Here is a 17,995-nt window from a genome sequence, read left to right on the forward strand (position 1 = left end):
TATGAAAAGCGAACTGTAGCTTCAACGAAACGTTATTCGTCCAAGAGTTGTTCGACCAAGTGAAAGATTTGACAAATGATAAGTCTCCCAAAAGTTTAGAGGCGTTATAATAATCTGCTTTACAATAATTCTACCAATTGAAACGTTGTCATACAAAAATTTGCTAATCGTTAGTTGTCAAAGTGAAACGTCGGTGGTGGTGGTGGTGGTGGTGGTGGTGGTTGGTTGGCAAATGAAATTCCGCCAAAAATTGTTCTGCGAATAGGCAGAACACCGTAAAATTGTAGTGGTAATGTGGTGGTTGTTGATTATTTATTTATAAGGCGTGTCAAAACAGAATTACATACTACTCAGAATTATTTCTTATACAATCGGGTCAATCCGTTAAAAGAGGCGTTTTTATAATGCTTTATTTTGCGTAACTTCTTTTGTAATGGTCCCTTTTTATAGGAACCCCACATAAAGCAAAATATGACCAATTACCAATGTTTTAAGCAATTATATCTGTTGTATTTTTCCGAAAATTATGTTGTTTTGACCGATACAATTTTCTGCCATCTAGTCCGTCATTACCATCATTATGTACCTACACCATTACTAGGTAATGAAATCATGATAATATTGATTACCTATTGATAATAATCAAATGTTTGTTATTATTCTGGAACGTTAGAATATCAATTCCTAATGAACTATTATTAAGTATGTTATAAAAAAGATTTCATTTCAAGGTTGATTATAAAAAAATCGCGCAAGAACTGTGTAAGTTTCCTCTTCAATCAATTAATAATTAATTCATTGTTATTAACGTAAGACAAAAATAGCCAATTTTAAGGATGACTCACGCTAGACCGGGCCGGGGCCGGGTCGGAGCTTCCGGCGCTTCATTTTCTATGGAAAGCACCACGTGATCACCGGTCAGCCGTCATAGAAAATGACATGTCCGACTCCTTTGGCCCGGGCACGGGCTGGTCTAGCGTGAGTCATCATAATTCGTGTGGCTCATAACATGATTTCATTCTAATAACAAACACAAAAAAAATCCTATCATGATTATTGAACGTACGGCGTACCTACTACCTACAGTCACTTATGTAGATGATTTTGAATGGTAAATATTTTTAATAACTTTCATTTGGATTTGACTCGGTTTGTTTTCGTTTGATATCTTATAGTTAATATTTTCTTCGGGTTAGGGTGTGGTGAAAAATTTTTGTGTCGGGGGCAAATTTTGTTTATCCCTCGTGCTTTGAAACCGTCGCAACGCTCAAAATTCCATTTTTCGCGATGAGTGTATATTGAAATATGAAAAATAAAATATGTGAAAAAAAGGCTTTACATATTTTGTGAGTTTTTTAACTTTTTTAAGGGACAACCCTTTTTTCATTATTTAATTTTTTTCGCTATTGGCCTTTTGCTTTATATGGTGTAATTAATCGAATGACCATCGAGTTTAAAATCTCCATTACAATAATGACGAGCACGGGGTACGATTAAACTCCAATCAACATTATTTCCTGCCATTCTACTTCTATGCGGTCATCTGATACCGTGGGCAAGTGGCTTCAGACATAGTAAATATAGTAATGCGTCCCGGATATGCTTTTAAAACATCATCAATATTTTTATTATCTTTAGCACCTGACTGCGACTCATTTTTACGTTTTTGCGAATCAACATAACTATGTTGATGTTGATTCATAAATATGACAACTTAATTAATAAACTACCTAGTTTATTAATTAAGTTGTCATATTTATCTTACTATTTTAATATCTGTAGCTTTTTTATTACTTACTTAATTTTACAGCTCATTGGCGCCCCTTAGCTGTAATACTGTAAAATTTTAGTTCAATAAATATTAAATATCAAATCAATAAACAATACAATACAATAACTAGTGGTTATGTGAGCTTAAACTTTGCCCCATCACAAATAAAACATATATAGGTACCCTAATTATAAGCTGAATCATAACAAAATCAATGTAACATTTGTGAATCTACTCATACTTACAAAATTTTACTAGAATCGGTGATCACGTGGTGGTTTCCATAGAAAACGACGCGCCGGAAGATCCGGCCCGGTCCCGGCCCGGTCTAGCGTGAGTCAACCTTAACCTTGGTTTAGACTGTAAGCTTATTTATGAATTGATTAATAAAATAAAATAAGCTAGTAGGCAGGGGCGTATTTAGAAATTTAGCGCCCCGGGCCAATACGTTTCACCGCCTCAGAAGTCAAGGAAGAAAAACAAAATGCAATTCGCGAGGGGCGCCATACGGCCCATATGCCGCCCCTGGCGGATTGGCGCCCCGGGCGATGGCCCGGATGGCCCTAGGGTAAATACGCCCCTGCTAGTAGGCCGTTAAAATAGCACGCACAGACAGATTTGATTCGAAACGATGATATTAGCTAGTAAGTAATTAGCAGAAAATGACAAGTAATGATGGCACATCGATCGTCGATCGGATAACAGTTCGCATAGAACGAGGCCTTGGACGCACGCGGCACTCATCTATTTGTAAGTACTTAGGCAATTTTTTGGGATTATTAGATGGTGTTAAATAAAAAAAGCGTTTAAAGGATGACTCACGTAAGACCCGGCCGTGTCCGGGCCGGAGCTTCCAGAGTTTACTTTTCTATGACATGACAGGCGATCACGTGATGCTTTCTATAGAAAACGATGCCCCGGAAGCTCCGGCCCGGACACGGCCCGGTCTAACGTGGGTCATCCTTCACTCTTCGGGTGGCAGTTCCGGTTGAACGGTAGGAGAAATGGCGCGGCCATTTTAAAAATATACCCTTGTGTTCACACCATGTACGAAATAAAACCAAAAAATGTTAGAAAGAACTTAACAGCTTATTTCATTTCATTTTTATTTATTTCGGCTTTATTTTCAGACACAATTGCTATTAAATTAATCCCAAAAAACTATAAAGAGTAGGTAACTTGGCTGTGTCGTCATTATTCTGTATTTCATAGAGTCCATATTGGCTACTCATTTTGACAGTTCAACAAAAGAAAATGATTTGACTAAACAGTTAACTACTTACCCTATTATAAAAAATCCTTTTAACTCGACTTAATTAATGATACAATCTTCGAGCAACACGGAAGGGAGGCCGCATTCGCACTGTTTCCCCTCTGCCGAGGTACAAGATTAGCGCGTCAATCTAATCTAGCGCGGGTAATAAAACTAGTTGCACTTGGATTTTTCACTAGACCGAGTCCAGACGCGCGCGTGAACACTGCTGCACAAAAATGCCTGTTTGCTCGGTTTTTTGCTATAAAAAGAGGTCGGGGACACCAAATCTACAAAAAGAAAGTGTTACATTTCACATGTAATAGTTTTTTTTACATATCATACGTTTAATTACATTTAAATACAATTATTATATTTTAGTCTCAAGTAATTGTTGGATTTATCGATTTTGCTCGCTCAGTACAAATTGCGGATCGGTCGAGCGACAAATCCGACTTCTCATCTCTCAGAATACAATGACATAGGTACTTCAACGAAAATGTGTTAGTGTGCGTGTTGTGACACTAGTCACTCGTCCGTACACAAAAAGAGAACGAGGTTTGCAAGATTTGTCTTTGACGTGTGTCATTTTCTATGTATTTATGTCGTCATTACAGAGGGCCTACCGCAAATCACGTTTGACGTGTTGCCTCCCTGTCACACTTACGTATGAATTTACAAGTGCCATAGAGAGGCAACACGTCGAACGTGGTTCGCGGTAGGGCCTCTGATTGGATTTTGTATGTAAGTGTGTGAGAAGTGCGACTGTGTGCACCTTCCCCCCGCGAAAAATGGCAGAAAGATTTGTACGGTGAGATATCGCTTGGGCCCCTCCCTTCCGACGTGTCGGAAGCCGGTGTTGCTCGAAGGATACAATGATAATTAATGACATTAATCATCATTAAGCACATCTAAAGGTTTATCGTTAATCAATTACTATTAGAACTGTAGCAATTATTGAAAAACTAATTATCAGTTCATCTATTAAATAACCAGCCAATTAATTAACCAGTAAATTAGCATGGAAAGATGATATATTATCTACCTAAGTAATTGGCATATCACATTATAAAACAAAGTCCCCCGCCGCGTCTGTCTGTTTGTGTGTTTGTATGTTCGCGATAAACTCAAAAACTACTCAACGAGTTTTCATGCGATTTTCACCTATCAATAGAGTGATTCTTAAGGAAGGTTTAGGTGTATAATTTGTTAACCTGTGAGTTATAATTATTTATAAGTTTTATAACTGTCAGTTCACATTAAACGAGTCCTGGATATCTGCTACCATTATTGTAAGTAACTACTCCATTACATTATTGTTAGTTTTTTATGGATAATTTGTGACGTCCCACTTGCAAAGGTACCTTATGGCGGTTGGCGCTTACGCTATTATTAACGCCGCTCCAATATTATTGCGCCGCTATGTGACGTAAGTGCCAGCCGCCATAAGGTACCTTTTACCATGGAACGTCACATTTTATTAACTAACTAGAGTTAGACCAAGAAAAATCTGCGGCGATATTGATAGCATACGCAGTGCAAGTGTTATTTAATACGTCATAATTTCATAGAAGTTGGAAGTTTAAAATAACTCTTACAATGTGCTATTAAAATCGTTGCAGACTTTTCTTGGTCTAACTCTAGTTAATTCGATTTATAGCTTAAGAGGAGGCGTAGAGCCGATAAATTAGAGAGAAACATAAGATATAGCATGCCACGTGAAATTTGCGACGGAAGATTTGCTCGAAGGGTATAAATTGCCTATGGAAAGAAAATTTAAAATATAGGGTGATAAAAGCTTGTACCAAAAATGAAATGTTTGCCAAAACTTATTTAGGGTGTCGTAGAACGGATGACTCATGCTAGACCGGGCCGGGGACGGGCCGGAGCTTCCGGCGCTTCGTTTTCTATGGAAAGCACCACGTGATAGGTACCTAACTGATCAGCCGTCAAAGAAAGTGACATGTCGGACGCTTCGGACCGGGCCCGGCCCGGTCTAGCGTGAGTAAAGCCTTAAGGCCCAATTGCACCATCCCACTAACCCGGGGTTAAGCGGTTAAACCGTTAACCCAGCGTCAAATTTTACTGGTAACCATGGTAACTACAGGTTTCACCGGTTAACCCCGGGTTAGTGAATGTTGCAACTGGGCGTAAGGGTTCGGGTAAATAAAATCTCTCTAGCTAGGTTAAATGACATATCTAGTAAACATTGTAATCATACCTACAAGGATTATTTACGTAATAACCGTACGTCTATTAATATATTTATTACAATGCGTAAGTACAACAGGATTTTCGAGATTTTCATCCTTGTGATCTTTTATTAGATAATATATTATAATGTACAAATACAGTGTGTAAATACAATACGGGCAATAAATTAAGTCAGATATAGAATTTATCCGACCAATCATTCATTAAGAATTAAGTTTTTTTTGGTTACATTTAATTATGTCCCCGTAATGATTATTTTTTTAATTTACCGATCATCAATGTAATGCAAATTTTAATATTAAGAGACATAATAGGGCATGACATTACGAGATACGAGGTTTTAACTGCCAACAAACGTTGATAGTTACTTCAAAAAGCTCGTATCCCGTAACTTGTGTGTTAAATAATTTTAACCGTAATTTATTTATTTTATAAGGTATAACATTTTGCAATATTCAATTAGATTTTCATTCTCTTTGACATTTGTATGTCAATCGGCAAAATATAGTGCTCAAATGTATACCTAAGACCCATGTATTGTAACACCTATGTTTCACAAATAAAGCATTCTGATTCTGATTCTGTTGTATTAGGCAGGCATTGCGGGCTGAATTATTTTGTATGGTTAAAATTTTCATTGTTTTCCTAAGCAAAATCTATCTTTGTTTACTTCTTAGGTCCTAATGCTAACGACCGTTTGAATATTCGCCCGTATTAAATTTACCCACTGTACAGCATCGACTTTTCAATGTCGCTGCATTACTTATTAATTTTACGGCTCGCCTGCGGGTAAATTATGCAGTTCTAATAGGTTATAGTAGGTAAAGTAGGCACTTAATTATTCATGATATACACGGTATAACATGAGTAAACCGAATAATTTTAACAGCGTATTCCTGATCATATTTAGAGACAAAAATGTCCTATAAACTTTTTTGATATTCGCCTAGTTTCAGAAATATTAGTAATTTAAAAAAAAACTGTTTTTTATTGTTACATAGTGTAAAAGGCCTTTTTGATGGTGATGTTGCTGCTATGGGACGTAGTCTAAATATCCTTATTGATAGATGTCAAAAAATTACAAGTACCTAACACTTTGCAAAAAATAGGTTCTTCGAAAAAAAAAATGTAAAAATCAACTCTAAGTGACAAGTTTACTACTAACATTTATTTTTTATGTACAAAACATTCAAAAAATTGAAGAAAAACAAAACAAAAAAAAATTTTTTTTTGGTGAAATTGACCTTAACTCATATTACACTTTTTACTTCTATTGACCTGAGAAATGCGTGGTTAAAATTATTCGGTTTCCTCATGTTACACCGTGTATTATACGTATATGTGACGTCCCACGGGAAAAGGTACCTTATGGCGGTTGGCGCTTACGCTATTATTAACGCCGCTCCAATATTATTGCGGCGCTATGCGACGTAAGCGCCGGCCGCCATAAGGTACCTTTTGCCGTGGAACGTCACATATTTATTACACCTGTTGAAAAAGTACAGTCTACGATAAAAGTGTGCCTAAATAAAAAACCGGCCAAGTGCGGGTGAGACTCGCGCACTAAAGGTTCCGTACCATTACGCAAAAAACGGCAAAAAAATCACTTTTGTTGTATGGGAGCCCAGCTTAAATATTAAATTTATTTTGTTTTTAGTAGGTATTTGTTGTTATAGCGGCAATAGAAATACATCATCTTTCTGTCTGTCCGTATGTCTGTCTGTCCGTATCACTCATGAACCGTGATAGCTAGTCAATTGAAATTTTCACAGATGACGTCTGTTGCCGCTATAACAACAAATACTAAAAACTCTTCTTCTTAGGGTCGGTTGCACCAAACTGTTACGAACGTTAAAGAGTTCGCTAAATTTTTATGTATGGAAAGTTTCATAGTAAAGGCGCGGGGCGCGCCGGCTGACGATGATCAGTCTGTCAAATGTGGTTGGTGCAACTGGCACTTAGTCGTGCACTCTTGACAGAGTGGTCGTGGTCATGTGACGGTCGATTTCTGCGCCACCGCAGCTCTTGCGATCCGTCGCCGTGTGGCTCTGTTTTAGTGGAGTGGGAGCAATCGTTGACAGTATTTCCTGTGATGGACTTAATGAGGTCTGTCCATCGTGTTGGGGAGCGGCCACGAGATCTTTTGCCCTCGACTCTCCCTTGCACCACCAAGCGTTCCACTACCAGGAGTCCACGTTACGAGTGATGTGTCCAAAGAATTTGAGGATTCGCAATTGCAAAATACGAAAAACAAAAAAATATTTAAGTGGGGCTCCCATACAGCAAACGTGATATTTTTACCGGTTTTTCCGTAATGGTACGGAACCCTTCGTGCGTGAGTCTGACTCGCACTTGGCCGGTTGATTGATATATCTTGTGCTCAACTTCTCACCATATATATCACATTGTTTTATTTTAAGTTTTTTTTTAGTTGTTCAGGCAACCTAGTAACTCTCTCTATCACTCTTCCATATTAGTGTGACACCTTTTTTTTTTTTGTGATACCTAGTAACAGTTGCGTTTCGTTAGCTACGGAGCGTCCCATATAACCATTCCAGTCGCAGAATCATCAAAGTGGTAACTAAATGTCAGATGTGTCGTAACAGAGTCCACACAATGTGTCTAGAATTGTTTCGAAACAAAGTGTCGTCGCCGTGTGTACACTTTTCCGTAACAAGGTGTCGACACATTTGTGTGCACTTTGCGTGCGGTTTGCGACTAAATCTGACAGCAAATTTGTGACAGCAAATGTCAATATAAAATACCTCTTGAAAACCAAGGTTTGTCAAACTACTATTATTGTCTCGTGTGCTCGTAAGTAATTCTAGTAAGTCATCATGGGCGATGCAAATGATAATAATCGACCAAAACCATATAAACACCCAACACCCGTCAACCTTTTACAGAAAAGTTTTTAAAGAAATGCAATAAGCTACTTAGGTCAGCCAACGAATGCTCCAAAAAGTTGTAGAGGGAAATGCTCGGAACACAATTTTTGACTCTGTAACTTGGTTTGGACAAGTTAGGAGGTGAACATATCAAAAGTCCCCGGCCGTAGCCCTTGAGCGGGGGAAGAGAGGGGGCTTTGAAGGTCCCATTTTCCGGTTTTTCGATTATATCTCGGAAACTATGCATCTTAGCGACATGGCCACTCATACAAAATGCAAGTTAATTTAATTTGTTACAAGTTTATTCAGTCAATTTTTTCGATATGTTGAATAGTTTTTGAGATATCCGCTCTTGAAAGTTTATTTAGGGCTCTCAATTTTATCTTGATATATTTACATCAGTGAAGGTGCAAGGCCGTGTATGGTATCGTTTTCGTATAAATCTGGGTTGCTGAATCCATTTAAGGTATCACATTGACACCATTCCACAAAATAAAAAAAATATCTTTTTAGGGTTCCGTACCTCAAAAGCAAAAAACGGAATCCTTATAGGATCACTCGTACGTCTGTATGTCTGTCTGTCTGAATACACAAAATAGTTCTTTACCTATAGATGACAGGAAAACCTATTAGAAATGTGCAGTCAAGCGCGAGTCGGACTTAATGTACGGAACCCTTAATACGCGAGTCCGACTCGCACTTGGCCGGTTTATTTTAAACTCCTCTTGACGCTTAACCGCTGAATCGATTTCGTTGAAATTTGGTATAGAAATAGTTTGCGTCCCGGAACAGGACATAGGATAGATCTTATAACCAAAATCATCTTTTGAAGGTGTGAAAAGTGGCGTGGAAATTTGTACGGGAAATCAATAACCGCTGAACTGATTTATATTAAATTTGGGATGGTCTACATCTTTGATTTAGTTAAAAATGATAAAAAAAACATGACTTCAAACCTAAACTTAAACAGTATTAACTTCAAGAAGTCAATTCTGAATTCCCCCCTACACCTCATTTCACACCTTTAAAGGATGATTTTTGAGATAACTTATTATGTCCTGTCTCGGGACTTAATATATATGTGTACTAAATTTAAATTAAAACTGTTCAGCAGTTTAAGCGTGAAGAGGAGTTTAAAAGAAAGTATATGTTTTTACTTTGGAATGGTGTCAATGTGATACCATAACTAAATTTGGTACTGCGAATTTATACGAAAACGATACCAAACATGGCCTCGTAGCTTTAATGTTGTAGAAGTCAAAATAAAATTGAGAGCCCTAAATTCTTATTACTTGACCAAACTTGTGTAGAAGGAAAAGGAAAAATAAAAGTCTTCGGCAGGAATATAAGACACAGATATATATATTTTTTTTTGCGTTACTATTTCAATCATCAAATATAAACATACCTTGATTATATTATTCTAGTGAGATCCTCACAGATAAACAAAAACATTTACTTAAAAAATGACAAGGTCGAAATGTCACGGAACTTGTGAGAGTTATATGTGAAAAATAAAAACTTTTATGACAAAAAATCTGGACACAATTTAAGAAGCATCCCATTGCGTCGAGGAATCATCTGTATTTTTGCTTGTTTCATTACCTCCTCGCTTCTTTTTTTGTCCTTTGTATTCTGTAGCAATTTGTTAGATCTGAAAATAAAGATAACTTGCGTCGTCACGGATGTCGATTTATAGATTTTAGGGAGTGCAGAATTCGAAAATGATGACCAGTTTGGAATCCAAGATGTGTGCCGTGCACTTTGTCATAAAAGTCGTCATGGATATCGTTTTATAGGTTTTAGGGAGTGCAGAATTCGAAAATGATGACCATTTTGGATTCCAAGATGTCTGCCGTGCACTTTGTCATATAAGCCGTCATAGATGTTGATTTATAGGTGTTAGGAAGAGCAGATTTCGATAATGATGACCATGACCAACAAAACGACATCCATGTCGACTTTTAACATAGTGCATGGCCGCCATTTTGGATTCCAAAATGGTCATCATTTTCGAAATCAGGGCCCCCTAAAACCTATAAAACGACACCCATGACAACTTTTATGACATAGTGCATGACCGCCATTTTGGATTCCAAAATGGTCATCATTTGCGAAATCAGGGCCCTCTAAAACCTATAAAACGACACCCATGACAACTTTTATGACATAGTGCATGGCCGCCATTTTGGATTCCAAAATGGCCATCATTTTCGAAATCTGCGTCCCCTAAAACCTATAAAACGACATCCATGACGACTTTTATGACATAGTGCATGGCCGCCATCTTGGAATCCAAAATGGTCATTGTTTTCGAAATCTGCGCCCCCTAAAACCTATAAAACGACACCCATGACGACTTTTATGACATAGTGCATGGCCACCATTTTGGAATCCAAAATGGTCATCATTTACTAAATCTGCGCCCCCCAAAACCTATAAAACGATACCCATGACAACTTTTATGACAGTGCATGGCCGCCATTTCAGATTTCAAAATGGTCATCATTTTCTAAATCGGGGCCCCCTAAAACCTATAAAACGATATCCATGACGACTTTTATGACATAGCGCATGGCCACCATTTTGGAATCCAAAATGGTCATCATTTTATAAATCTGCGCCCCCCAAAACCTATAAAACGACATCCATGACGACTTTTATGACATAGTGCATGGCCGCCATTTTGGAATCGAAAATGGTTATCGTTTTCGAAATCTGCGCCCCCCAAAACCTATAAAACGACACCCATGACGACTTTTATGACATAGTGCATGGCCGCGATTTTGGATTTCAAAATGGTCATCATTTTCTAAATTGGGGCCCCCTAAAACCCATAAAACGACATCCATGACGACTTTTATGACATAGTGCATGGCCGCCATTTTGGAATCGAAAATGGTTATCATTTTCGAAATCTCCGCCCCCCAAAACCTATAAAACGACACCCATGACGACTTTTATGACATAGTGCATGGCCGCCATTCTGGATTCCAAAATGGTCATCATTTTCGAAAGCGGGGCCCCCTAAAACCTATAAAACGACATCCATGACGACTTTTATGACATAGTGCATGGCCGCCATCTTAGAATCCAAAATGGTCATCGTTTTCGAAATCTGCGCCCCTTAAAACCTATAAAACGACACCCATGACGACTTTTATGGCATAGTGCATGGCCGCCATTTTGGATTTCAAAATGGTCATCATTTTCTAAATCGGGGCCCCCTAAAACCTATAAAACGGCATCCATGACGACTTTTATGACATAGCGCATGGCCGCCATCTTGGAATCCAAAATGGTCATCATTTTTGAAATCTGCGCCTCCTAAAACCTATAAAACGACACCCATGACGACTTTTATGGCATAGTGCATGGCCGCCATTTTGGATTCCAAAATGGTCATCATTTTCGAAATCGGCACTCCCTAAAACCTATAAATCGACACCCATCTCGACTTTTATGACAAAGTGTTTGGCTACCATCTGCATGCAAAATTCCCCCTAAAACGTATAAAACGACATCCATGACGACTTTTATGACACTGTGCATGGCCGCCATTTTGGATTCCAAAATGGTCATCATTTTCGAAATCGGCACTCCCTAAAACCTATAAATCGACACCCATCTCGACTTTTATGACAAAGTGTTTGGCTACCATCTGCATGCAAGACATTTCTATTATTTTTACGTACAAAAATGGCCCCCTGTCAACTTCCAACCGAGATTTAATCGATAATTTATTCGATTAATGTTCAGATTAATTCAAATTCAATCTATGTTAGGTCGACTAACCTAATCGTGATTAAAATTTGAGGATTAACTTTTTTTATTCCATTAATTAGCGCCACTTGCACCATTCCACTAACCCGGGGTTAACTGGTTAAACCTGGAGTTACCATGGTTACCAGTACAATTTGATACTGGGTTAACGGTTTAACCGCTTAACCCAGGGTTAGTGGGACGGTGCAAGTGGGCCTTAGTCGAATAAACAGTTAATCTATTAAGTCCCATCTCTGACCACGTCATTTTTACACTTTGAGAATATCTGAAAACAAATGAACACAAGGAGCCATTTTGCAAATCGAGTAACTTTGTTATTACTTTTGACAGCGCGTGTCATGTGTCTACACAGAGTCGACACAAAGTCGAAACATTTGCGACTACTTTGTGACTGCAATATTTCTCAGCCTTAAACCATATTTATACATCATAATTAACAAGTTTCGTAGTATGTAAAGCGTTATTTCTGTTATCTAAGTATAGTATACGCATCGAAGTACTAAAAATGCATCAAATAATATATTTATGAACACAAGCACTGAGAAGTAAACAATTTCATTTCCGGCTAAACTAAAACAATGTGGTGGCGCGTTGATTATATTACACTTAGTTTATCAAATCACTCGAGCAGTTTAATTCCCCATAATAATTTAAGTCCTATTGTAATATAAATGCAAACAATATATAATTACGTCTTGTAATCCGTTTTAGAGATGGCGTATTAATGTCACTTATTTTTATTTAACTATTTTTCCATCTGACAGTTTCCATTTGACAGGAACAAAATGAACGAATGAACGAATGATTTTGGCATAAAGTAGTCGCAAACTAGTAACAATGTGTGCACACGGCGACCACACTTTATGTCACTTTGTGTCATGTGTCGACCCTTCCCCATTTCTGGTAACTGTGTCGACACGGCGACGACTCTGCGACTGGAATTGTGACCGAAACAGACGGTGTCGACACAAGATGTGTCTACACCGCGTCGTAACGGCGACTGGAAATGGTTGTATGGGGTGTTTGTTGTTTGGGGTGGCATGTTGTCTGCGGGGCCTGAATTGAATCCTTTTATTTTCAGAGCATGGCGCTATTACCACTGACGGTACTGGCAGTGGCATCGGCAGTAGCGGGTTCGATTCCCCGCCCACAGTACGGGTACTCGGCAGGCTTCCTACCACACTGTAAGTTTTACCAGCGGTGCGAAACTCCTGACTTCGGTCAAACTAGGCTCCACTCGGCTCAGCATAGCTCCGAGCAACTATTAGGGTCAAATATCAAATATCAACATTTATTCAGCAAATAGGCCACAAGGGCACTTTTACACGTCAACATTGAATTTACATAAAAGCAAAAATAATAACATCAACAATTTTATAAATTAAAACTAACAATTCAATCTAACGTATTACAATTACTAAGAGATGTATATGGTCTCTTAATGTCGAATTACATACAAAATACAGATAAAAAAACACACACAAAAAAATCTATAATATTTAGAGGTGTAAATGTCTCTAGGTGTCAGAACTATAAGATTATATAGTTTATCAAGTTATCCTTAGAGATGTATAGGGTCTCCAAGAGTCAATATCCTGTATAATTAATACATTCATTAAAAGAAAAGAAACATACGAGAACAGAATGAGGCGTCTCACTGTAATTAATTAATAAAAGTTACTAAGTATAATAGCTCGTGTTAGCTTAACAGACCAGTCTCCACAAACAGCACCCGTTCACGAGTAGGGTAAAAGCACCAGTAGTCAGCCTTATAACGAAATTTCTATGTTCAAGATCGTATAATTTGCACACTTATGGACCAATAGGTATTATTAATGTTTTTTCTGTTCAAGAATTTAATAAAGTTTAATTTTTGTAAAGAATAAAACTTAATTAAATTCAACTTTTGGAAATATTTAATTAAATATAATAAAAGGGCATTTTTGCCAGTAATCAGCCCCCTGTATACCAATACACAGCCTTTAGGTACCCAGTGCCCAGCCATCCCATTCTAATGGCTGATTAGTGGGTTCGAATAGAGTGAGCTTATTGTCCAGTGGTCAGCCAGTGGCTGACTACTGGGTATTTAATGTATTTCAATCAAATAAATTCATAATAACGTAATTTTTAAAGGGGCGTGATTTAACGACTTACACTTCATTTTAAAATAATAACAAATCCTAAATCCTATGGTCAGCCTCCCCCGGCTGACTTTTGGGTTTACGACCTTTTTAAAATTACTGCTTCAAACCCAATAGTCAGCCAGGGGAGGCTGACTATTGGATTTTGTACAAAAAAGTAGTTTCCAATAGTCAGCCGCCATAAAAATGTTACTTCCACATGGATTAATATTAATCTTTTACATTTTTCAGATAGTTTAGGTATTAATTAGGTGAAGCAGTCCATATTCTTTTAAAAATTAATCACGATTCAGCTGCTATCGTCTTATCAAAATACCATGTGACATTCCAAAAAAAATGGCGCATATCTCTTAACCTTTCATGTCAGAAGACACCACCACTTTGAATTTTTTTTGTGGATCATAGTAGAGTATTCATTTAAAAATTAAGGTATTTTTCAATGAATAGCTTATCAATCTATAATATTACCTAGTTTTCACTTGAAAATCAGAAAAACTTTATAAGTTACAGCTAAAAATAGGCAAGAAAGGCTGACTACTGGTGCATGGCTGAGCACTGGTGCCTTTACCCTATGACGCGTATCTCAGCCATCGCCTCCCTCAACCTTCATTCGGTTGGCACCACTTGACTTCCTTTTGCGTGCACGACCACAGATAAGATAATCACTTGATTTTTGACAACCCTAAATAGCCGAAAGGGATAGTGCCATATATTAGAAAGGGACAGCATGATTCGACCCTGAACCGCTGTCAAACTTCGGTTTTGTAGGAAGTTTCCTTTCTGTACGCTGTGGTTTTACATACTAGCTTTTTAGGGTTCCGTAGTCAACTAGTTAATAACTATAATTATGTTAGTAACTATATAATGAAAGTTATTTGTTTTATAAGGTCCAAAGTTGTTGTTTAAAGGATGACTCACATTAGAATAATAATTATTAACAAATTTTTATTGAATGAAAATGAATACATACTTAGTTTGATTTATAGAAATACAAATTACAACTAGCACCAATAAAAATTAAAATTAAAACTATTAATTTTAGAAAACAAACCTGCTGTAAATATTACCCTTTAACTGTTTAGTTAGTTTCGTTTAGTTTATAATTTTATGAATAAAATAATATGAATATGAATGTGAACGGTGCAGGTGCGACACGTAAAAAGCATCACGTGATCTCGGAGTGTCTATAAATGACGAAGATCGATTGTCTCTTCTCGGCCCGGGCCCGGACAGTTCTAGCGTGATTCAGCCAGTATTCCTTAGCCAGTCTTCGTGCTAGTATTGATACTCGAGCAAGCGAAAGGTTTGATAGCTGGAAACTTGAGCATTGCGAGGGTTTCAAGGCACGAGGGTTCAACAAACTTTGTTACCGAGTGAAACACAAAAAATTCCTACTCACCAAGTTGAAATTGGGCTTGAACTGTACAGCAGTGGGAACTCTATCTATCCGCCCATTTTTAGGGTTCCGTACCCAAAGGGTAAAACGGGACCCTATTACTAAGACTTCGCTGTCCGTCCTTCCGTCCGTCCGTCCGTCTGTCACCAGGCTGTATCTCACGAACCGTGATAGCTAGACAGTTGAAATTTTCACAGATGATGTATTTCTGTTGCCACTATAACAACAAATACTAAAAACAGAATAAAATAAAGATTTAAATGGGGCTCCCATACAACAACCGTGATGTTTGACCAAAGTTAAGCAACGTCGGCAAGTGGTCAGTACTTGGATGGGTGACCGTTTTTTTTTTTTGCTTTTTTTTTTGTTTTTTTTTTTGCATTATGGTACGGAACCCTTCGTGCGCGAGTCCGACTCGCACTTGCCCGGTTTTTTATTGAAATCGGACGAAGAAAAAAATTGACAACAAATAAAAAGTCAGATCATTTACTATCATCATCATCATCATAATATCAGCCCTTTATCGCCCACTGCTGAGCATGGGCCTTTCTTCTAGTACGCCACTTTTCTCGGTCCTAATCTCATACATTTAGTATACCGCTGTACATAATATTGCCGCATTTAATTATTTAATTAGATATTCAGCAACTGATTAATTGATTATCTAACAACGTAATACAATTGGGGCCTTATCTATGAAAAGGGACCTTATTGTCGATGGCGCTTACGCCGCACAGCGTCGCGCGGCATTTGTATTTGTATCGGAGCATCGTTAATAATGTCGTAAGCGCCATCGACAATAAGGTCCCTTTTCATAGATAACGTCACAATTAATTAACACAACACATTCAATAGGTAATTAACGATAAGGCTAAGTATAATTAATTGCAACTCTAGATCATTAATTCAGACGGATTCCTAATCTTAATGCAATTAAATATTTACACGATCATACGCTGTAAAGCTACTAGTATTGTGCAATCGAATTCATAAATATGTATACATCCTACCACGACAGTTTTGAATGAGTAACTGCATTCTCGTTACCAGGGAGTTTTTGGGGTTATACTGAGCAACTTTTACTACGGGACCAACCCTGAAAACACGAAAAAAATTACTCTCCCATAGAAAATGGACCAGCCAAAATGTATGAAATTAATTCAAAAATTTTTTTCGCGATTTCGGGGTTGGTCCCGCAGTAAAAGTTGCTCAGTATAATTCCAAAACCTCTCTGACAATGGGAATGCAGTTATTTTTTAGCCACCGTGTATTAGTATGTATTTATCTATATATCTATATTAAGTAGGTATATATATACGTATCACACAAATAAAAAAAAATAAAATAAATATTATAGGACATTCTTACACAGATTGACTAAGTCCCACAGTAAGCTCAAGAAGGCTTGTGTTGTGGATACTCAGACAGCGATTTATATAATATACAAATACATACTTAAATACATAGAAAACACCCATGACTCAGGAACAAACATCTGTATCATCATACAAATAAACGGCCCTTACCGGGATTCGAACCCCGAACCACCGTCTTTCCAGGCAGGGTCACTAGGCCACAAGTTATGCAAAGGTTAAATCTTAGATCATTGTTTTCCAATAACATCATTTTAAGTAAAAAGGGTAAAGTGGTCGGCTTTGACACACTTGTCATGGTTCTAGTAGGTAATAAAATAATTATTATAATTACTTTGTATATTATATAGTACATAGTAGCCTGCCCGTGACTTTGTCCGCGTTGTAGTATTAACAGTAATTTTATGTGTAAACTTACTGTAAAATGTACCCACTTACTGTGCTCCCCACTGGGTATTTGTGCTGCAACAGTTTTTATATCTCATTTAAGTGTTAGAAAATGATAAGAATATTGAATTTATTATAGGGAATCAATAAAAAAGAAGCTACCCAAATTACTAATACCACGCAGACGAAGTCGCGGGCAAAAGCTTGTATAATTGACCGAAGCGAAGCGAAGGTCTACGTTTTGACTCGGGCGTTTTGCTTTTGTATGTCCGGATGTTCTCCTCTACAGGTCGCAATTCTTAACCGATTCTCGTGAAATTTTGTAACCAAATTCTATGAACCGATAAAAAAATTTTGTCGAGCCATTTTTTGAAATTATTTCAAAATGGAAAAGTTGTGATAGCTCGCGCTTATACAAATAGTCGTATCGGTATCATAAGAAAGTATTCTTTTTGAGACATGTTTACAGATTAAACGTCAAAAAATTCAGAAAATTTATTTCGCTGGTTTTGGAGGTATTAAGATATTTAGTTTTGTATGTCCGGATGTTCTCCTATACAGGTCGCAATTCTTAACCGATTCTCGTGAAATTTTGTAAACGAATTCTATGATTATCTTATGATTCAATAAAAAAAAATTGTCGAGCCGGTCTTTGGAAATTTTTCAAAATGGAAGAGTTGTGATAGCTCGCGCTTAAACAAATAGTCGTATCGGTATCATAAGAGTGTATTATTTTTAAGACATGTTTACAGATTAAATGGCCAAAAATTCAGAAATTTTATTTCACTGG

General features: G+C 37.4%; 2 protein-coding genes across 2 annotated transcripts in view; both read left to right on the top strand.

Moving 5' to 3' along the window:
* Positions 1 to 17,995, top strand: part of LOC134673873 (uncharacterized) — a 244,826-nt gene that overhangs the window by 159,980 nt on the left and 66,851 nt on the right. The window lies entirely within an intron of this gene.
* Positions 1 to 17,995, top strand: part of LOC134673911 (phospholipase A1-like) — a 42,910-nt gene that overhangs the window by 11,389 nt on the left and 13,526 nt on the right. The window contains exon 2 of the mRNA XM_063531965.1: positions 12,990 to 13,092. Coding sequence (XP_063388035.1) covers positions 12,993 to 13,092 — 100 coding nt within the window. The 5' untranslated portion in view covers positions 12,990 to 12,992. The remainder of the gene's footprint in view (positions 1 to 12,989; positions 13,093 to 17,995) is intronic.

Source organism: Cydia fagiglandana, chromosome 19, assembly GCF_963556715.1.
Source record: "Cydia fagiglandana chromosome 19, ilCydFagi1.1, whole genome shotgun sequence".
Lineage (NCBI taxonomy): Eukaryota > Metazoa > Arthropoda > Insecta > Lepidoptera > Tortricidae > Cydia > Cydia fagiglandana.